At 49.8% G+C, this 22,439-nt stretch overlaps 1 protein-coding gene across 2 annotated transcripts in view; it reads right to left on the bottom strand.

The window, feature by feature from the left end:
- PRKCA (protein kinase C alpha) overlaps positions 1 to 22,439 on the bottom strand; it is a 362,239-nt gene that overhangs the window by 74,035 nt on the left and 265,765 nt on the right. For both annotated transcript variants that reach the window (XM_053910761.2, XM_053910762.2), the window contains 3 exons: positions 5,398 to 5,554; positions 4,197 to 4,331; positions 3,865 to 3,961 (listed from right to left, as the gene is read on the bottom strand). In XM_053910761.2, the coding sequence (XP_053766736.1) occupies positions 3,865 to 3,961; positions 4,197 to 4,331; positions 5,398 to 5,554 (389 nt within the window). The remainder of the gene's footprint in view (positions 1 to 3,864; positions 3,962 to 4,196; positions 4,332 to 5,397; positions 5,555 to 22,439) is intronic.

The following is a 22,439-nucleotide window of genomic DNA, read 5'->3' as shown; positions in this document are numbered from 1 at the left end:
GCCCTGACGTCCACACCAGTGATGGAAGGTCCAGGGGAACTGCTGACCCGCACAGGGATTATCGCTCTCTCCAGTCTCAATCAGCTTCCTGCATCATTTCCAAAGAGACTTGAAGCGGGGCCCACAGCTACCCCCCACGCAGGAGGGACTGTTGACTTTGTTTATTTATGGAACACTATTGAACAAATGAACAAATATGTATTTTATGTTTGTGATTCAGGGACCACTTGTGCTTTGTTTAAAGACAAACAGGGAACAGGCTAAAGGAACACAGACACCCTGTCCGTGAGGATGGCAGTTAAGATTCTGGTTTGTTTTGTCTGTCAGGCAGATGAACCGCTCTAGTGGGACAACGCGTTATGGAGCAAGGTCATTTCCAGCCATCCAGGGCCTTTTCCTGGCTCCTAAGAGCTTCATTCACTGCACATTCCGTTGGTCAAGATTTTCAAACCAATGATACATTTGAAATTTTCCCCATGTTATTGTCAGACGAATACTGACACAGTGGCAGAGTTACAAATGCTCGGGTGTTTTATTTTTATGTTTTCCTTTCATCGGACTGAAAGACTCTTGATTTCTGGGGAAGGGTTTGAAAACCACATTTAGTGCGCTCTCTCTGGGAAACAGAGTTGGACGCGGAAAGAGCCACCCTGGAGGCTAGACACTGTCCAACCCTGCTGAGTGGGCCCTGTCCCCAAAAGGACCGGCCATCAGGCTGTGTTTCACCCCGTCGTGATTCACCACTGACCTTTAAATTCAAAAACCCGCGCTCAGCGGAATCAGACTGTCACCAGAGGGCGGGAGAGTGTCTGTAAAAGCGGGGTGGGGGGAGAGGACCAGTGTGGTGGAAGGCACGTCAGGACGGAAGTTCTGTGGAGAGGATGGTACACAGAGGGGGAGCAGCCGACAGTGGGGAGCAATCACACCGTGCCCGGGGGGCTGAGAGGGAGGGGGTTAAAGGAAGTGCCCCCACACTGCACTCCGATGCCTAATGGCACCCCATTTGGGAAGGTGGCTGTCACCCAGAAGTGCATGATGCCAACCCAGCCTTCCTGCCCTGGCCCACGGCAGCCCGCTGCATCCCAACAGCTGGCCCTGGGAAATGCTAGGTCACACTGACAAACTCCACCAGAAGCTGCTGTGTGACTAACCCCCTGCCTGAAATCGGATCTGAGCATTCCACTTAAAATGCAGCACGACAGTTGTCATAAAACTTGCAGCATCTTTTTGACCCCATCACCTAGGGATTCCTGCTCGGTCTTTGCAGTGGGTTCTACAAAGCTCTAAGTAAATGAGCTCATCGAATCCCAGTAAAATCTGGGAAGTTGAAGCTGGAAGGTGATTACAGGAAAAGCGGGACTGGGAGTGCACGCAGGCAGGTGCTCTGAGCACGGCACCTGGCCACGGGGCAGCAGAGGCCTGGCCCCCGCGGAACCCAGTGGACACAACCTGCCCTGGCTGATGTGACTCGCGCTTGGGCAGCGGGCCCAGCTCTCCTGGGAGGGAGGACAGTCAGGGCCTCCAGCCGGCCTCTGGAGAGGAATGCTGTCCTTCTGGCCTCAAGCCCTCTGGCTTTTCTTCCTTCCTTCCCTTCCTTCCTTTCCTTCCTTTCTTCTGTATGTATGTATTTATTTTTGAGTTGGGAACTCTGACCTTTATAAGACGCTGGACTCATTGCCCAGAAAAACAGGAAGGTTACTACTCCCCAGGAAGCCATAGAAATGAAACATTAAAAGTGGGCTGACATTTCTCCATCGGCAAAGCGAAGTCTCCGACATCACCCCAGGTGGCATCATCACGATGGCCCGATGCTGTCCCTTTCTCCAATGCGTTCTGTCTCAGAGGTTTCTGGCCCTGTGATCGCCAATGGCCACGCTACGGCATGGCAATCGGCAAGGTTCTTTTTAGCTCCTCAGGCCTCTCCCCCGACTGGGCATCTGAGTGAGGCTGGTGCCCAGTGTCCCCACACTCTCTCTAGAAGGACTTGTCCCTCCTAAGGATGGTGTGACATTGGGGATGGGGCTCCTGTCCTTAGCTGTGGGGTGGAGATGGCAGTAGGCAATCAAACAAGTGGGAGAAAAATGCAAATAGGAAAAGGGCGATGCCTGGCATAGGTACTTGAAGCTACCGTAGACCCCGACTTTCATCCTTGTGTGCCTTTAAGTATTATAAGGCCTTTTTGGAAAGAACATGTTATATATCCCTACTTCTTTTTCTCCTCTATACTTTTGAAAGGTTTTATTTATTTATTTTTAGAGAGAGGGGAAAGGAGGGAGAAAGAGAGGGGGAGAAGCATCTGTGCGAGAGAGAAACATCAATTGGTTGCCTCTCGAATGTGTCCTGACCAGGAACCGAACCTGCAACCCAGGCATGCCCTGACCAGGAATCAAACCGGGAACCTTTTGCCCAACCAATTGAACCACACTGGTCAGGGCTTCTCCTATATTTTTTAGGAGCAGGATTGTAAGCTTGTTCCCACTGGCTGAACCCTACCTGTGTCTAAAGCAACAGTTGCATGTTTGACCTACCCAGAGTTTAAGTTCTACTTCGCTGCTATTATTAAAAGAAATCAGAACATGTTGTAAAAAAATGTGGGTTTTTGGCTTCTCTTGCAGAACCGGAAGATCTGGCAGCAGTGGACCCTCATCTGTGCATGGCAGTAATCCTTGGTGCCCAGTAGCAGTGGCTGCCGCCTTCAGGCAAGGCCTGAACTCACCAGCGTACCCCAGTCTCCACCACTCCCTATTGTCTCATCAGCCCCAAGGCCAGCCATTAGGTGCTATGTACGTGTATTACCTGTGATTCATTCCACCCAGTTATCCTCCTGAGGGCATCCAGGCTCATAGCCCCTGCCCTTAAGTATTTGCCATCAGTATCCACTTTAACCAAATACCAGAACAACAAAACACTTTGAATACTTGTATGTTTTACCTCTTTTGGAATTCCTTCTACCTGGATATGACCTATATGTTTCTTTGGGACACAATTTTATTTGGGAGAAGGAAACAATACGAGGAAAACAAGGCCAGCATCCCCTTCAGGTGTTTCGACCACCCTTCAGTAGCTGCCTGACCTTGTGTGTATTTCATTAGGGTGGGGGGATTTCAGGGGCTCCCCAACAGCCTGAGGAAGAGAACGATTCAAAAATGAACTGACCAGTTCCATAGACTGAACCATCTGGTATGTGTTTCCCTCAAAAAGCCAAAGTGCAAGTGATCAGAGAAACAGAACAAAACGAAAAGCCGTGACCCGGAACTTAATGAGGCAGGTGCTCAGAGAAAAGAATGGCTGTTAAGAGAGGAGAAGTGAGTACGGAGAAGTAGGGGTAGAGAGGAGGACAAAGAGAGAGATGGGGGGAGAGAAGGAGAGCTGAAGAAGGAAGGGGAAGGAAGATAAACGAACCTGGGACAGAAGGCGAACTTGGATACCCAATGGGCAGGAAAGAGCGAGCTGGTCTTTTCTAAAGCTCTAGAGCAAAGATCAAGAGGCTGGCACAGTAAACCAATTACTCCCACACAGGCTCCACGGTTAAGGCCAAAACGACCTCCTGCTGTTTGGAGGAGCAGAGCCCTTCCTCTAAGGAGAGGATTGCACTCGGAACCCTGCCCATCTCCCCAAGAAGTGCAAACCAATTCCGCACGCAGAAATCAACCATGTCCTTCTCTGGGATGTTCCCATTCTCTGAATGAGAATAGACCCAGCATGCCAACAGCTTGCAAAGGAAGGTGATTAGGTAACATTTTGGTGTTAAACGAAGAAAAAGATCAACACCGAAACTGCTTTCTTCCTTTCAGCAGGGTGACCTCGAAAGTCTGGCTGCTTTCTCAAGGAAAGGGGTCCCAGTGATTTCCTGGGGGTCCTTACCTCGAACTTCTGCCTGAGCTCCATGTTTCCTTCATCGTCCCCTTCTGGAATGGGCACGTTGTAGTACTCACCTTCTTCTTGGTTGAGCAGCTTGTACCTTTCAGAGAGGGGAGAGAAGAGTGAAGGCCCCAGGCTCAGCGACCCGTCTCCTGCAACCTCTAGCCCAGCTGTGTCTGAAATGCATCCGTTATCTGGAGACGACAGCCAGATAACTACATATTCAATGGTCATTGTGGACTTAAACCAGCTCGTTTCCAAATCTCGAACTGCGCTAACGTCCTGAGACTACTGGCCCTTGGTTGGCACGGACACAATAACCCAGGTTTCCTTACCACCCACAGGCCGGCATCTTCATCAGCTCTGAAACGCCAAAGGAAAGGGATCCCATGAAGTCGTTCCTTGTTGTCCGATCCCAGTCCCAGATTTCTATGGACAGTCGTCGGTCTTTATCTGAAGGTTTTAATTTGCTACAAACAAACACACACACCGTTATGTTGATCATGGTTTCCTGGGAGATACCCCATGCTCACAATGTGAGCTTGAAATTAAAAAATAAAAAGTATATTCAATGCTCTTCCTGTGACTCCCCATTGCCAACAAAGTACCAGCCTCCAGGTGACCGATGCTCTAGACTAGGGGTTAGCAAACTATGACCCATGGGCCAAATCTGGCCCACTGCTTGTTTTTGTAAATAAAGTTTTACTGGGACATAGCCATACTCATTTGTTTACATATTGTCTATGGCTGCTTTGACTCCAGAACAGCAGAATCGTGTACTTGTAACAATTGAGACTGTCTGCCTATAAAGTCTGAAATATTTACTATCCAGCCCTTTACAGAGCCAGGCCTGCTGGCCTCTATCCTACACAATCGAGAGCTCCTTTCCCGGCTGTCCACAGATAAACAGCCCCCTATGCTCTAGTCTGCAAAAAGGACCACGTGTTCGTGTGCAGCTGCAGTCAGCGCCTTCTCACCTCTGACTTATTTACGCCAGTCCTTCCTCCCTTATTACCCGCTTCCTTCTTTCCTGTCTACCATCTCTATCTCTGAAATCCTGTATTCCTTCAAGGCCTGCTTTAAATGCCACCTCCTCCAAGAAGTCTTCCCTGATTAAAGGCAAGGATCTTCCCATTTCAGTGGCAACAGCAGTTGTCTATGTTATTCATTTACTCTATGTCTTAAAAATTATTATTCACATTCTTACTTTACATCATCCCCTAACCCTCAAAAGATCCTAAGTTCAGCAAGAGGTGTTTTTATATCATTTGTAATGTAAGAGAGTTTTTCTGTGCAGAGTAGATATTGATAATAATTTGGGGCCGGCATCATGTACTTCTTGACAAACCAAGTTGCTGTCCATCCAACAGGAGTGACAACAGCTGTCTCCCTAGTGGTAGTCTGAGAAAGTCTTAGGAATGAAGTGATGTTTAGAGGCCGTTGTAACAAGCCCACCTCGGTATCACTGACCACAAAGCGGGCAGTTTTGTGGTGGGTAGGGAGGGCAGGGGCTCAAGAAGAGAAGACAAAACTTACAACGTGAAGGACTCGTTCCACTGGGGGTTTAGTGTGGAGCGGATAGTTTTGGTTTTTTGTTTGCTCTCATTCTTGGGGTCAGGAATAAGTTTCAGCTTCACGTAAGGGTCTGAAAGTCCATTTGGATCCATGGGGATGAGATTTTTTGCATCTTGCACTGTGAAGAGAGAAGGAAGAAAGATTAAATGTTACAAAAAGGGGAACTGACCCATATCGCCCAGTGTCAGTACTGGGCTGAATGAGAGGGATGTCAAGATGGTGTTTACGGAGAGAGGAGGTGCAGACCAGAGGCCTCCGACCCCCAAGATCTAGACAAAAGAACAAGGGCATGGTCCTAGTGGCACAGGACTGCTGGGAGAATTCAGTGATTTCAGTACAATTATGTACTATGTGCCTGGAACGTGGAGGAGGGAACAAACGATTCCTTGATGTGAGCGCCCACTCCACCCAGGGCACGGTGTTTCACCTCCACTACCCACAATTGCAAAATCTCTGATGAAGGAGATGGTCTCCAGGGGACCTGTCTGCCCGAGAATTTGCCTAAACTCAGGCAGAAGGTTTTTAATGCAATGCAGGAAAGAACTAGTCTCCTAAAACAGCAACCCAAGTATCACAAAAAGATTAAAAATGGGAGCATAAGAATAAAGCTCCCTACAAGGAATGGAAATGAGCCAGAGGTCTCTCTCCAGTCAAGCGCTGGGATGAGAATCAGATTCTTTCCAACGGCAGAAAAAGCCACGAATGTCTGACACGGAGGCTACCTCCCGGATAAGCTCACGAGGGCCACCAGGGCTGCCGAGAGTTGCGCTGGGTGCAGAATAACTGTGGGCGCAGCTCTTTCATCTTCGATCTATGGTGCTCACAGCCAGCACACACACACACACACAATCGTCTGAGGCAGATCTCTTCTGAATGGTGATGAGTTAGAATCTCAACGGGATCTAAAACTGTGGGCTCCCTACAGAGACATTCGCATTTAAGCTGAAAATTTAAAGAAGTTATCAATTCCCAACATTATCAAAGTAAGCGGTGGGTCAAAATTTCAATTTCTTATTGCATGGAGAACAGCATGCCGGAATACCTGAATCAGGATGAGGGGCGAAGCACGTGGGGTCCCATCTGCTCTGAATGCGGGCTCTGGGGCCAGGCTGCCTGCGTTTGGATTCTGGTGATGAAGGTTCGTGCATACAAAGTACTTGGCAATGTGATAGGCACACATAAGAGCCTGGTAATGATTATGATCATTGTTGTTCATACAAGTTCCTGGCAGCGAACACAACCCGAAGGGATGTGCAGAAACTGGACCGGCAGCTCATGCACTGGCAAGCAAACGCCGGGGAGAACAATGCAACGTGGAAATTTTCTGACATGGTTGCAACGGCATGGTGCCAGCGATGCCTTACCCTAAGCCGCCGTGTCAGAGGGTGCCACTAACGGAAGAGGGTGTGGGAAGCTGGGAGTGGGAAGCTGGGAGAGAGAACGAAGAGCAAATGAGTGAGGAAGTGGATGAGAAAAGGGGCCAGAGGCAGGAGAGTGAAAGAAGAGAAAATTTGATGGTGATGTGGAGTCAGATGCTGCCCCCATGGGTGTCGCTGGGACTGGGTAACCCAGGGCAGTGCGTCTCCACCCCTGCTGAGCACCAGAAATGCCCCGGATGTTTTAGTGAGTTCTGACCAATGTGTGCTCTAGCCCCCGCCCCCACCCCGGAGTCTCATTTAACTGGTCTGGGCTGAAGCCCAGTCGTTCGCATGGAGAAAGCTTCCCAGCTGATATTATGTGAAGTCATTCAATGCACCTGGCGGTCGTTCCCAGAGTGTGGCCCCCGGATGGGCATCACTGGCGTCATCTGAGGACTCAGACCAATCAACTCGCTTTTGAACACTCAACATTTAAAAGTTGATCACTCAAAGTGGATCACTACGGTAAACAGAAAACCAAGATTGTCTGCCATGAATGGAAAGTAACCATAAAAATAAATACAGTGACGACCCAACCGTGTTCCTTATTTCCAGCTGATATGGTTGCCTGAGGCCTGCTCTTAGTTGTTACAAAGGGGGAATTAACAAGACTAAGAGTGTTAAGAATATTCCAGCCCCACAGAGTCTTTTTCTAGATTGAAAGAAAATTGAACAGGGAAACCTTTCTTACCATGTAATTTAATACTTTTTAAAATCATCTCAAGTACGACCAACAGTCATAGCCCATCAGTGGCCCTGGTGCACACAGGGAAAGTATTTGGGGAAGGGGGCAGGTAGGGGACGCCAGTTCTGAGACAGTAAGGGTGTGGGATATCTCAGTGTAGGAGTGCCAGCAGGTCCAAGGACAGACCCAGCACAGGGCCCATGGCTCATTCCTTGTCTCTCATTTTCTATAAGAACCAACCTGCTTTGACCCACAGGATTAAGATAGAAAAAATACCATGCTGTTTTGATAAACTAGTGCAAATGAGACTTTTTGGGGAGGGGAGGGTAAAGCTCTGTTGTGCCAACCCAAGTTCTGAAGGGTAGTCGGTCTCTAAACGCAGCAGCAGAGGGACGCATCTGCCTTGCTCCCTCGGCTGCCGCAGCCCTGACTGTGTCCCTGGGGTCTGTGCACAGAGGCTGAGCCCCACCGTGAGGGCAGGTGGGCGGGCAGGCAGGAGGTGAGAACCTCCTCGCATCTCATCAGCAGTTCTGCTGCCTCCGTGGGGACACATCTGCTGGAGGGACAAACACGTCTGGGCCATGGAGTTTGCTGTTTCAGAATGCAGGTCTGTTCTGAGTCCAGAACTTTAACAGAAATACAGAACATGGGTTATCTCCCCATCTGTTGGCTTGAGGTGCCTGCTTTGAAATGACAGCTATCAAGCCCAGCACTGAGAAAAACCAGCCCGGGTTGAAAGGTTATTGAACTCCCTGAGAGTGTAAGATACCATTTCTGGACAAAATCCATTCACGTAAGATCAGGAAGACTGAGAAACGAATGCCCTGATGGTCCGGCAGAGTCACACCTGACCGAGGTGGCGAGGCCGCCTGGAACGTGCAAGTTCTGAGGGCATTTAGGCACAGGGGCTGTCTCATCATGAGCTCAGACGGCCGGGCAGCTTCGCCAGATGGAGGAATCGGCATTAAAGCTGCCCCGTGGTAAATGGAACAGCTGAGGTTTAGTAACGAAGCCAAGGGACTTTTGCCCAGGGCACGCCTGATGAGGAAGAGGGGAGATGAGGATGCTGGGGGTGGGCGGGTGGGCAGGAAGCAGTGATTGCTGTGCTTTCTTGGGGAGAGGCAGGCTAGACCCACAAAGATGTGCAGGCGAGTGATTGTCTAATGTGCATCCGAGGACAGGTCTACTCGGATGGAGGCTGCGGATGGTGGCTGGCTCCTCAGGGGCAGCATGGCGTGGTGGCTAGAAGCTGGGTTCAAATCCCTGCTCTACCGCTTATTAGCTACATGATGCCGGACAAGTTACCCCACTTCTCAGTTTGTTTATCTATAAAATAGGAACGATAATAGTGCTCATAGGGCTGTGGGGAGGACTAAATGAGTTAACACACGTAGAGCACTTAGAAGAGGACCTGGAACAAACGAAGTGCTATGGGAACACCTGCTATTATTACTACCAGCGATGTCAGTGCAAGTCTGCCATCTTTATTATCGCTGTTATCACCACCCCGTCCACCATCGTCCAGTCTCCCGTCTGGGCCAGGAGGCTGGGCCGATTCCTCAGGGTACAGAAACCTAGTACGTTTAAGGGCAGTTCATACAGTGCTGGAATTTTGAGACCTCAGGGTTAGGCTGGAGTCAAGAGGCAGCTCTTTGTTGTTCCAAAAGAGCTTGGGATTAAACACAGGAAAAAAAAAAATCAATGCAATCCTTGACCCCTTCAGAATGGCCCAGGTGGTCTCACGACCCAGAGAATATCCACAGCATAAATGATGCTAAACACCTATGAGCTCACCACCTAACAAAAGCTGGGTCCAGGCCAACACCAATGAACCCACCTTGCGTCTTCCCCCATCCCACGTCCCTGTCTCCCTGGGGACTGTGAACCTCACTCTGAGGTTGCCTCAGGGCACTCTGGCTGGGCGCAGAGCACTGGGAGGCACTGGGAGGCAGTGAGGGATTTGTCCCCACACACAAACAAAAAGCTCTGCAGAGGACGCAGCTGAATCCCCTCTGCCTGCGGACCGAGGGCATCTGTCTGCAAAGACCCACAGTAACCCTGCCCATCGCAGAGTTCGCCTGCAGGGGACACTGTTTGGTGATGCATAAAACTCAAGTGCCTCCAAATTCAAGGACAGCATGGCCCTTCAAACGATCTGTTTTTCTCTAGACAAGAATTCTCTATTTTTTGTGCCTTTTCCTTCCTCTAAGAGCACCTTTGTTCATGGTTTCTGTTTAAAGCCAACAAGGACAAAGGCTCAAAATGGGGGCTTTCCACAAGTCAGGATTCCTCAGTGTGTGCTGACCCAGTGACCCCTCCCACCGCCCTCCTTGCTCAACAGCAAAAGCAAGAGTAAACAAGATTCTAAAATGTTACCCCACCTCCTGCAAAAGCAAAACTTATGTTTCCTGACACTACAGAAAATACACACAAACTCTTCTCTGTTTGAAGTTACCAACAGCCACCCCCCCTCCCCCAAAAAAGAATGCAAAAATGCAGGGGGGTCGGCTAGTGCAGACCATGAGCTGGGCTCTGGTGTCTGTGTGGAAAGGACCTGGAGTCGCTAATGTCAGGGAACAGTGGCGGAGGCTTCCCAGTGCCACGAACCATGCCTTTGAGCAAAGCCAGAGAATTCATTTTGGTAACTACTAGACAGCCATAACACCTTCTTCCAAAAAACTTTGGACTCGTGTGTTAATTTCTTATAAAAACACAGTTACATTCAAATATAAATGTAATGCCGGAGAAACTGGATGGGCAATATTTCTAGGAGGTGTGCCTTCAGTGAGAAGGCAGCGACGGGTGTGCGCGTGTGGCCTCTCACTTGTCCACGGAGCAAGGCTGATCTGACCCACGTGGCAGGGGCCTGTGGCCAGGTCCCTCACGCTCTGGGAAGCGAATGAACATGATGGCGATGGTGGTGATGGTAGAGGTGGTAAGGGACAGCTTTCCTGGAGAGATTACTCCGGGCAGGTGCTGTTTTAAGTTCTTTACAATAAGAGAGAGGTGTTATTCCCAAGCCCATTGGCAGATGGAGGCCTTTGGAAGCAGGGAGAGATGTTATTACCTGCTCACTACACAAAGGCACCAGGTAGCCAAACTGTGGTTAGCATGTGATTGCACAAAACCCAGCCTTTTGCTTGTTTTTGGATAAAAATGACTTGAACAAGTCTTGTGCTAGGCAGTAAAGTTGGCCTTGACTAGGAGGGGATGAGGGCATTTGCCCAAGAGAAGGGGGAGGAAGGGGAGAGAGCACTCACCCCTCCACTATAGAGGTTGGTGGCAGAACATGCCAGGTGAAGTGAACACTTCCCTAGGGAGAGCTGTGCAACGGGGCCCAGTGGCAAGGAGGGTGAAGTGTATATACAGCATTTCTGCTTGGGTGCCATCAACGCAGTCAGCTAAACACCTGACTTAAATACGTGCGTGCAGATCTTGGGGTGCACATTCTAAGATGACTTAGCATACTGGGGCGTTTCGGTCACTCGGTGGTCTCTATAGCTGGGCCTCTGGCCCACGCTGACATCTGCCAGAGAACAGATGGGTTAGTGCCCGATTCAAGTAAGGCCACGATGTCACCAAGACACAGGGCCCAAGAGCATCCAGTGGCCATGACACCAAAGGGGCCCCAAGGGAAGGCTCTGCCCCTTCACACTCAGGAACGGTGCTTGGAGTGCGTTCTCTGTCTCTCTCATCTCTGTGGAGACGCTGGCTCCAGGACAAATGGCACGTGGACAGCACAGAGCGAGAAGGGGGACTGCCGTGGGTATAAAGTGGGCTGGGTAAATTCGCACTAAACGTAGAGATTCCTCAGATCACAAAACAAATATCGAAACCAGAGATGACATTCCACAAAACCCACACGACTGTATCCCAAATAATTCCAAAGCGTGTTCCTTTCCCCCACAATGATGCTCAAAATATCAACCGTGTGCACGCTGCAGGAAGCCTGCTGGCTGGGGCTGTGTATTTTGTCAGAAAAGCATTCTTCAGCTCCACGTGGGAGTGGAAAAGAATGGAGTGGGGAAAGGTCTGGGTTCAGCAGATGTTTGTCCTCTGCCAAACTGAGCCGGCTGGCCGAGGCCGGCTTCTCTGCCACTGCGTGGCATGTTGGAGAGCATCCTGCCTCAGTTGAGACACTGGGATGCACCTCCAGTTTTTCAAAAAAGGTCGCATTTACAGATTCCAGGGATGAGGATCCATCTTTTGGGGTGGTCATTATTCAGTCCACCATTGAGGGGTCGGTCTCTTTTCGGGGTGATGAAAAGATCTGGAATTAGTGCTGACGGCTGCAGTCTTGTGAATATGCTGACAACCACCGGATTGGACACAATGAAAGGGTGAACTTCATGGTGGGGGACTCGTATCTCAATAGGCCCATTTATGGTCGGATGTCCATTTGCCTGATTGTACCTGCTCACTTAATCCTCCCAACTTGTCCTGTGAAGTTCAGCCAGATGCCCATTTTCCACACGAGGGACTGAGGCACAGAAATGTTAACTAGCTCAAGGTCAGGCATTTAGTAAGTGATGGAGTCAAGAGTACAATTGAGTCTGACTCTGGGGCCTGAGCAGTAACCTCTACTTGGTCCTCCCAAGGCGGCCTCTGCGTTCAGGTACAGCTGTTAGTATAGAACAGGGGCAGCAAACTTGCCCTAGAAAGGGACCAGGTGGGACATATTTTAGGCTCTGCCACAAAGCCTCCACTGCAAGTTCTCAAGTCTGCTAGTGAGGGTTAATGAAGCCAGAGATGATATGCCAAGAAATGAACATGCTGTGTTCCAATAAAACTTTATTTAAAAAGGCACAAGCAGTGGGCCAGATCTGGCCCTCAGGCCATACTTGTGTGATCCCTGACATAGGTCCACAGTGAATAATTTGAGGAGTAACAGACAGGGGAGAGAGGCCTCTACTTCCTCCTTAGGACTCTGCTTCCTTCGGGTTCCTTCTGCTGTGATCTGAGCCTCCAGAACTCTGACCTTGTCCTAACGCTTGGGAGGGGTCTGGCGGGGGTTGAGGAGAGAAGGTATGTCTTCTAGGAGGATCACACCCTTGTCCTTTGTTGTTCTCTCCTGTCTCAGCAGACCCTTCGGAGGCCGACATCTCCTGCGTGTACTTACATTTGTTTCTTTTCCCCACCAGGCTACATCAGGCTTTTTTGGTGCAGTGGCTCTCGCTCCTAGACAAACCTGATTTGCAGCCTCCTCCCTGGAACTTCGATCAGGCCAACCCCACCTCCTTCAGGCTGCCATGGCGGGGCCCCACCCAGAGGCCAAGTGCAAACAGGGAGCAAGATAAGGCATCAATGGGGCCATTGTTTAATTATGCAACAGCTGCTTTGGAAATGGGAACTTGAGGGAGTGTGTACCAAGCAGACTGGGATGCAGAAAAGCTGACCTGTCAGAGGAGAGCAGGCAGGGGGCCGTCTGTTTCCTGGTTAACCTAGCTGCACCTTACAGAGCCTGGGGCCGTCCTGCTGAGAAAGCTGCTCTCCTGACGGCCTGGGCAACACTTCAAGGGGCCCGTGAGCTGGATCAGATAGAAAAAGGGTAAAAACCTTTCCCGACCCCCCCACCCCTACTCCACCCCCACATCAAGCTACTGATCATGTGGAAACAGCCACACCACAAAGTTCTCGTGTTTCCTCTAGCTTACACTTCCCCGGTCACGTTACTAGGAAGAACACCCTGTTCTTGAGGTCTGTTTTCGCCTCACTTTAGGCCTCTTCTGATGCTGCTGCGAGGGAGACGCTGTGCGGAGAAGCTGCCAGTTCCCTCACGTCGCCACGAGTCAGCTCTGCACCCGGCGCCGGCAGCCAGCCCTCCAAATGTTGATGGGGAAACTAGTGGCCTGACAGATTGCTTCCGGAACAGGAGTTACCGAACTCCCTTCATGCAAGATGTTTCGGGGGCGGTCAAGCTGTCTAGCAACGTGTGAGGTGCTGGGATTAGGGGGCCTGAGCTGGAGCCTCTCAAACCCCCAGACCCACAGGCCCTGGCAAAGGTGGGCACGTCACAGGTGACGGCAGACAAGTTGGCACGGGACCCTGTGAAGGACTAGAACTGGTGAGGCCACAGGCTATCAGGCTGGCATAAAAGGTCACCACAGAAGGCCACTGGGCAGGCCCCAGCTGGCCCGAGGGTGTGGACACAGAGAGGTGCAGCTCCCAAGTCACATTCCTGATGCACGTGGGTTTTAACTCTGGTGACAGGTCCTCCCTAAAAATTTCAGACCAGACTCTCTATTCTCCATTAAGCCATCCGCCCTTCAACAGGACACTGCAGTTGCTAGGACAGTGTGAGGGCATTCACGGGCCCTGGAGAGGACCTCTGCCGTGGGAGCCACGAGAGCCTGGCTGTCCGAGGCTGGAGAGCACCTTTCAGAACCTGCGTGCAGGGAAACAGGCCACGTTCCTCCAGGAGACTCCTGCTGTGGCTGAGCAGGCGAAGGAGCCCGGGAGCCGGCAGAGGTCCTGGCGATGGGGATGGATGACTGGCTGTCAGTAAGGCAGTCGGTCCACAGCAGCGTGGCTGGTTCTCCATTAGCCGGAAGGTGGGCACATATTAGTGGGCGCCCACTAGTGGTAGATCTCAGCCTGGCAAAATTAACCCTGAAGTGTTGCTAGGCTAGGTGAGAGTGGACCATGAACTCATCAGGCTGATTCAATAGAATTGTTTAGCTAGGAGAAACAAAAAGCCACATTCTTCTCTCTCAAACAAATCAGAACTGAGAGGCTGAATTGCAGCTGAGCGACTCAGTGTTTCTGAGGCTCCCAAATACAGACACGAGGCCAATAGCCTATGTTCTCTGTTATTTTAACAATTCTGTCTACCTTCGAGGGACTCTCTGTCCACATTCACCTACTATACGGGGGCACGACTTAGGAGCTGGCATCGGTTCTGACTGACTGGTTGTTAAGTATGTTAAATATTTAACTGCACCCAACCTATCACATTCACTATTTATATAACCTGAAGACACATGCCACACCAACGAGGCCGGGCTCTTTGCTAGCACCTATGCTGAGCCCAAACTGCCTGGCCCAGCGCTGTGGTATGCACTCGCACTCAGTAATTGCCTGCTAAACACACGAAGCTCCAGGCCACCCTGTCCTGTGCTCCTGGGTTCATACTGCCCACCCCTGGGCCAGCAGGAGTTCACCCCTCCATGAAGCTCAGTACCACTAGCCCTTACTTTGGCACAAGACCCATCTTCTCTGACCTTCTACCTACTGCGTGCCCAGCCCCCCGGAGTTTCAGCTCCATAGATCGACGGCCACTTGAGCAGGGGCTGCCTCACGTCCTACACCCACGCTCCCCACCCCATCCTCACCGCCAGGGTTAGCACAGGGTAAGGCAAAACCCATGAGTGTCCAATGGGTTCTTGTTTGGCTGAAGAGCCAAAGCAGACAGGAAAGCTTGCAAAAATTTCATCTTCTGGTTGCAGTACATAAAGTGTCCATTGGGAGGGACTCTTGGACCAGGAAAAACCTCACAGGCCGTGCAGTGGAGAACAAAGGCAGGTCCAAAAGGAGTCTCGCACTTTTTTAGGCCACGTTCAATAACTGAAGAAATATCACTGAGCCCACAAAGACTTAAGGACGTATGGCATAGCTCCAGATTGCAGGGAAAACATATCAGAAAGCGGAGTTTACTCTTGGGGAAAAAAACTACCATGTAGAAATTCTCATGATTTCAAGAGTAAAATGCAAGGCTGTCGTCAACAGCAAGGGACAATTTTTAACTGGGCAGCCCCAGAATGGGATTCTGCGAACAAAGTGGGGTCCGGGGCTGTTGGTTACACCCGTCTGTTCCAATTCTGCTGTGTCAAGTCGGCTGATGCCGTCTGCGCTGGTGAGATCCAGAGAACTCTGGATTTACCTCTTCCATGTGGATATGATCTGACCTATCAGTATGTGATACTTGTTCCTTTATTGCCCAAGCCAGAGGCAGGAGCAGCGAGAGCTACTAAAACGGCGCCTGCTCAGCCATTCCTGTTCCAGTCCGCGTAATCGATACAAAAATCTGGATTCAGGGACGTAAGTAATCTCACCCTTCGGACCTATTTACGGAATGTTCTGTTTCACTGGTGAGTCTCACTGCTTGGTGATGAGAATGTAATTTCTGACCCAGTGAATTCAGTGGCCATTCGCATATCCCAAAACATGAGTCAGCAACTCTTCAACCCAAGTCCCGCTGGGAGGAAACTTAGGAAAGTGGACTGAGACGGGTGTGGTGAGAGCTGAGAAAAGTAGCACGCGGACCTCGGGGAAGATCATAAATATTTATTCCACTGCTCTTTCTTGTACAGTTAGTGGGAAGTAAACATTCCTATTAACGTTCTCTGCCCCTGACATTCTGAAAGGGAACTGAATCTGGTTGAGAAAGAATAGTTTTCAGGCACTGAGAGACTGGTATGATTCTCCACAAACAACATAGAAAACCTGTAAGAAATATTTTTCTTATTTAAGACTAATGTGTACTTATTATACAAAAATCTAAATACATACAGTTTTAAAGGAGAAAATTAAAACCACCTATACTTCTGCTGGAAGAGAGAACCACCATCGGCACCTCGGTGTGCCGACCACCAGTCTCTTCGCTCTGTATATCTAGCTCGAAATGTTTATTTTTTTGTGGAGCTTCTACCTATGAACACAGTTTTAGATCCTGTCTTTACGACATAACTAGGCATGCTGTGAAAGCATTTCAAACGCCTAACATCCCACTCTCCAGCTATGCGAGAACTGGTTTCATCAACCCCGTGTTGGGGCCATCTACTCAGTTTAAAATTCTCCGTCTTCATAAACAACACGGCAACTGATCATCATCACGCATAACTACATAGTCACCGGAATTTCTTCTTCCCTCTCAGGGTACATTCTCAGAAGTGGACCAAAGGGTACAAAATCATTTGAGACTTGACATATATTGGCAAATTTTTCCCTCAAACATTGTACCAAAGTCTTATTAAGGGATGGATGAGAGATGTAAAAAAACAACATTGTAATTTTGAATTCTTTGATTATCTTTGAGATTTAACTTTTTATGTGGCTATCTGGCCACCTACCTTTCTTGGACTTACTTACTCCCTCTTCAAGGCTCCTACCGCGTGTCTGTCAAAGAACTCTCTGACTGGCTCGCAAAAGCTGGCACGGGGCGAATGAGTGACAGCAGCCCTTTGTCATATTTGCTGTAAAATGCATTAAGATTCCACTCACCGTGCTTTTAGGAACCCAGAAACTGAAGTTTTTACACAATTAAACTTGTCAAACATTTAAAAACCTTCCTCCATTTCTTTTAAGTTTAGAAAATCCTTGCCCTTTCTGAGGCTGTTTTGTTATTTTTGTTTCTCTTCTTATATTTAACTTTTAAATCCATTTGAAATTTATTTTGGTGTACAGTGTGAGGCAAGATCAAGTTGATTTTTTCCCTCCAACTGTTCAGACAACTCTCCCAACAACAGCTGAGGAGCGAGCTCCGTCTTTTGCACTGGGCCACGGGGCTTCTGCTTGTTTGCATGAGGCCGTCCACTGTAACAGAGCCAGCCTTGAGCTAACTCCTGCACCAGGCCTACGCCCTAGATTTCCCAGATTTTCAACTGGTTTTGAAATGCAGCCTTTTCTATCCAGGTGCAGAGTTTCCTGAAGCAGGGAAATCCCACTCAGCTGCTTTTTTTCCGGTCACCTAATAACATCTCTTTTGTATCTGTGTGTGTGTGTGTGTGTGTGTGTGTGTGTGTGTAATTCTGTTTGCCTTTCTTCTCAACTTTGTTTAAACAACCTCCTGCTCTTGTTTTATGGAGATGGTGTACTCTCGCATTCTATAGAAGTTTACATGGAGTTTTCTCAAATCTTCTGTCTCTTTTCGCCAGTAGTCCATTTTCAAACATGTTTTCCATGAGAATACTCCCTCCCCTGTGTTCCTCAATGTACATATATTTTAATGGGCCACAGATTTGTGATGTTGTCTTTCTTTACTCATTTTCAGCTGAGGAAAGAAAGCTACATCCAGGCTTGGTGATTGCCTAAGGACGCTCCATTTAGATTCTCATTGGCTCTGTCTACAGTCTACTTGGCTACTGGTGAACTTCTTCCCGCAAAACTAACTCAAACTGACGAGCAAGGCTCCTTGGACCAAAGCACCATGCGTTTGCGGACCCAGGTGGGAGCATATCCACTTCCTAGCGCATGGTCATCACACAGAGTCAATGGTATCGTTTCGAGTCCCACCAACACCAAGGTTCTTCTTACTTTCCTGCCTGTCCACTGCACTTCATACCTGGGCTCATAACCCTCAGGACACATGGCACCCAGACCAGCCCTGTCCTCTGGCCAATCCTTTTGTCTTTCCTTTGGAAATGACCCTGTGTGGAAGGCTAAGAGAGAAGAGCATTTTGGCTGCCCAAAGTTGGAGACCTTCTGCAGTAAAGGGAACCCCCCCAGGTTTTCTGGCTGGAGAAGACCCCAGGGTCTATGGGAGGCCTACAGAATCTTCCTGCTTTCTTTCGGGAGCACAGGGCTCTGCTGTTTCAGGAACCAAGCATGGCCAGGCCACTGATAATTTTTTTCTTAATGCAGACCCACATAGGCTAATAGTCAGAAATTTCTCTAAGATTGCAATGAGTGGCTTGTCTATCTTGATCGCGGGTTTCTGTCTTTTGCTAGGTCTTCCCAACTTTCCAGAGGGACACGAGAAAGGCTGCAGTTCAGAGGTTACCAGCTGCTTCTCTTCATTCAATGCAGAAACCTATTGATTTCTTAAGCAGCTCTTGGAATCCCACTGCTTCTAGTAAGCCTGGTTAATTGGAAGGCGGATAAATTCCCCTTGACCACCCTCGGTTTGAGCATAAGCTGTCCCCGTCATTTCTCATGGCAAAGAGCCTACCTGTCACCATGTCACTGCTGGGTACCTTTTCAATGTGCTTCCCCTGGTGTGGTCTGTCCTTTAAAGGTCAAGACTGTCTGTTTAACTCAATTCCACATCATCTCAGCGGTCATTTCGCCCCCCAGCTATGATGTTACTCAACTTTCAGATACTGCAGACAGGACATTATGGGCAGGAGAGGCCAGGGAATGCCACGGGCGAGGACTGTGGGTCTCCAGCCTGCCCCACCCCACACTCCCTTCCCTGGGCAATCCCTAGCGAACCATGTAGTCTGTCTAGAAAGCAATGGGGCTGGTTGGACTAGGAAATCTCTAAGCTTCCTTCTACTTCAATCACAGGCTGCTGAGAATTGATAGCATATGTTTATGCCTTTGTTTTCAGGGACACATCGCCTATGCCAAAGGGTATGTTCCTAGACTGGGCACTAAGCAGTTGGAGGTCCTTTGCACGGTCCTTCGTCCTGGATATAGTCCCTAACTTCAGGGGGTCACGGGATGCCTTGGAGAAGCTGACAGCTGTGGCTGTTCTCCCTCCCAGGATGTAGCTTCAAAATTCTGCACATCATTTTGGAGGCCTTCCTCATCCCAGGCAGCTAGAGTGGGGCTGGGCTTCTGTCCACAGATCTGAGCTCAGAACCTGCTGTAAGATAAACATGGCTCCTCTTCCACTTGGGGCTGTCACACAAACTCCGGGCTCCATCGGCATGGGGTCAGAGCAGAGCTTCGCCAAGTCCCCTGAAGAAGACTGGAGCTTCCCAGACTCGTAGGACAGCCATGTCTAACATGATACACTCAAATAAGAGAGAGAAAGGAGAGACACCTTGGCAAACACCAGGAGTGTCTGCGAGACCAGCCCAAGTGGCAGCGTCTGAACGTTCACCCTCAGTGCCTCCGGTCCCAGAGGCACGGCTGCCCCTATCTGGAGACCTGAGCCTGATGCCATTACACACTGAGCTACACTCTGGTTCCAGGCCACAAGCCTTTTGGGTCTGGGTCTCACCGAGGGAGCTTCTGCCTAATGTATTTGACCTAGATGACCCCCTCAAAAGGGGCAATCCAGGCACCCGAGATCTCAGAGCAACAAGGAGCCCCAGGGAAAAAGAGCCACAACCACACAAGGACAAGTGGAGTCTGCCAAAAGGAGACAGGGAGGGGCAGGGGAAGGTGTATTCAGTTTTCCCCTGGCACTAGAGAAAACTGCTCCACTTGTATTTCTGGCTGCATAATTATTATTGTCCCCTCCCCCACCACAGCTGATAGAACGCTTCCTTTCTTAGAAGAACAAGATGACACCAGAGCTGAACCCACAGTGAGAACTGGAACTCGGTCTGGATGACTTGTCTCCAGTGGTCACTGGCTTCACATCAAGAGGGGCTGAGCTTGAATCACTAGGGAGAGGAGGGGAAATACCTCCTGCCCCTCCTTCACCCACCCCCCTCGGCCTGGTTGCTTCCCCTTCATCTGTGCTTAAAATAGACTGAGCCGAACTGAAAATAACCAGGGAGATTAAATTAAACTTAATCAGACCTGGCTCTGGGGCCGTTGCTAATAGAATCATAACCATTCACATCAGCGTGGCAGACAAAGACAAACATGTTTATTGGTTCTTCATTTCTCTTCCCCTGAGGTAACTGAACCCTTGAGAGACAAAGCCCAAGGAAAGCAACGTGCTTCTATCACCTTCACGCAAGGGATTAAGTGCAGAAACCTTTGAGGCTAGTCAGTCCGGAACTTATTCTTATGAGCACACCTGAGGGAGCCCCACCTCCTGGTGGCCTTTGCTGGGCTTCCTGCCAGGAATGTCCTGCCTGAGCATCGTGCAAGATGCCTGGCTAGCCGGCGACAGTGCACGTGCTCCGTCAGTCGGCAGAAAAGGGATCCACCCAGGGCTGTCCCCACCACCTGCAGGACCAACGACTTTCCCATTCATTCTGGTCACCAAAAAGGGGCTCAGAGCCGATTCTCTGAGGGGCACACTTATCGGGGCTATTTGGGGGTGCATGTGAATGAGAGACTCTGGGTATCTGTCTTTGGAACACTACAGCCTTTGGAGAGAGAGAAAATTCTAACAATAAGCTATTTCAGACTTTCTACCCGCTGTACCACTGTAGCCTTTAATCTGAGACTACAAAACTGAAGATAAGCATTAATTAAACTTAGGCTGTCAAGGCTAAGAGATTTTTACCTGGCAAAGCCTCTTATCACCTCAACCACAGTCAAAAAGAAAAAAAAAAATCTGGGCATTCTCATTAACTTCAGGTTCTTCGTCTGACTGGGCCCATCTATCCACACAGCACCTTAGCCCAGCACCAGGCGATCACAGGCCTCAGATCCAGTCGGGACTAAATGAATTCTGGAAAGACAGGACTGGCGACTGAGTATCTTGGATGTAAAACTTGTCATCCAGTGAAATAACCAGGTGCTTGTACAGCAGCAGGCCGTGGCGCTGAGGCAGTCACCGGCGAAGGCGTCAAGCAGAAAGAAGATTAAACAGGAAGACAGCCAGTGTTGTAGAAGCTACAAGTCAAAGACTATCCACAGGAAGAAGATTCTAGTAATCTGAGTCCTTAAGAGGCAGGCCTTTGAGATCTGAGGACTTTGGGGAGGGCAGAACAGCGAGGGGACCCGCCCTGTCTCCATAATCTCCACAGTCTACAAACCAAGCAAGAGACACCTCATTTCCCTAACCGTGGGTGGACTGATGGCTGATTCACAGATAAAATACACCTCGCTGAATGAAAGCCAGGTGGCCTGGCTTTTCTTTCTTTTCTTTTTTGTTTTTGGAGAGAGGCTAAGAATCCAGGGGCATTGTTAGCACGTTGCCAACTGGTTTATTCTCGCAGCTGGAGTTTCTCCTGAAAGCCCATTTCCAGGGGGGCGAGAGGCCTGGGGCTGCCAGAACCCAGCAAGCAAAAGGCCTGCAGACAAAGCTGCCCAGGGGGAGGGTTGTTTCAGGCCAAAGAGCTCAAAATGCAGGCCCTAATCCCACGGCCATGCCACCTTTCCTGGCCCACTTGCTCCGCATTCTGACCGAGGCCCCATTCGAAGAGCTCTGCTTCCTGTGGGTTCTGCCGCCATTACTCTCTGCCACGTCAACACCATTTGCATCGAGAACCCAGTGGGCTGTTTTACAGCTTCCACACAAGAGGGGGTAATAGTGGGCTAGGGGGCTAAATGGGGCACACGTTGCCGAATCAAAGCTGTTTCTTTGTCCTGGGCTGCTTTTGGAAACTGGCCAGGCCAGGACTGTGTTCCTTTGTTCAAAGGGACTCATGAGTCATACCCAACTTCTGTACTGAACTCAGACTCTAGTGCTGCTCTTCAGTCATTTCACGGATGTGCAGTGTGGTTGAAGGAAAAAAGCACCAAAGTGAAAGGTGCCTGGCTCCAGGCCCTACTCCCAAAGCACCTTCCTGCACAACCCTGGCAAATGGCTCACGGTTCCGGCATTACCTATTGGTTTGTCTGCTTAGTGCCATCCCCCTTGTTCCTCTGAATGTCCTTCCCTCACCTCTACCTATCTTTTCAGAAGACCTTGCCCTTCGGCCACAGTCGATTAGTCCAGAGGTGGCACATGACCCAAAGTGAGCCAATGACTCCTTCCCTGGGACTTGGATTTGCTCCTGATGCAGCCGGCAAGAGAGGTGCTGTGGGACAGAGCTGTAGAACAGGGCCGTGGCCCTGTGTCGCAGTGCGGGGAAGCCCCCCTCGCTGTGAGAGGATGAATGACGGCAGTGTGGAGAGAGGAGGAGAGTGAGGTACAAGGGCCAGCCCCGCTTCTAGCTATTTCTGCAGCTCCACAGAATCCACCCTTGAGTTCCACAAGATATCCCAGATTTATTTTAGTTCTCACCCAAGGATCTGTTTATTGATTTGAGCGAGAGAGACAGACTGATTTGGATGTGAGGGAGGCATGGATGTGAAAGAGAAGCACCGATTGGTTGCCTCCTGTATGAGTCCTGACCAGGAATCGAACCCACAAACTTTTGGTGTACTGGACGATGTTCTAACCAACT

Source organism: Desmodus rotundus, chromosome 9 (genome assembly GCF_022682495.2).
Source record: "Desmodus rotundus isolate HL8 chromosome 9, HLdesRot8A.1, whole genome shotgun sequence".
Taxonomy (NCBI): Eukaryota; Metazoa; Chordata; class Mammalia; order Chiroptera; family Phyllostomidae; genus Desmodus; species Desmodus rotundus.
The sequence above is the reverse complement of the archived record's forward strand: the minus strand, read 5'-3'. Positions and strand labels throughout refer to the sequence as shown.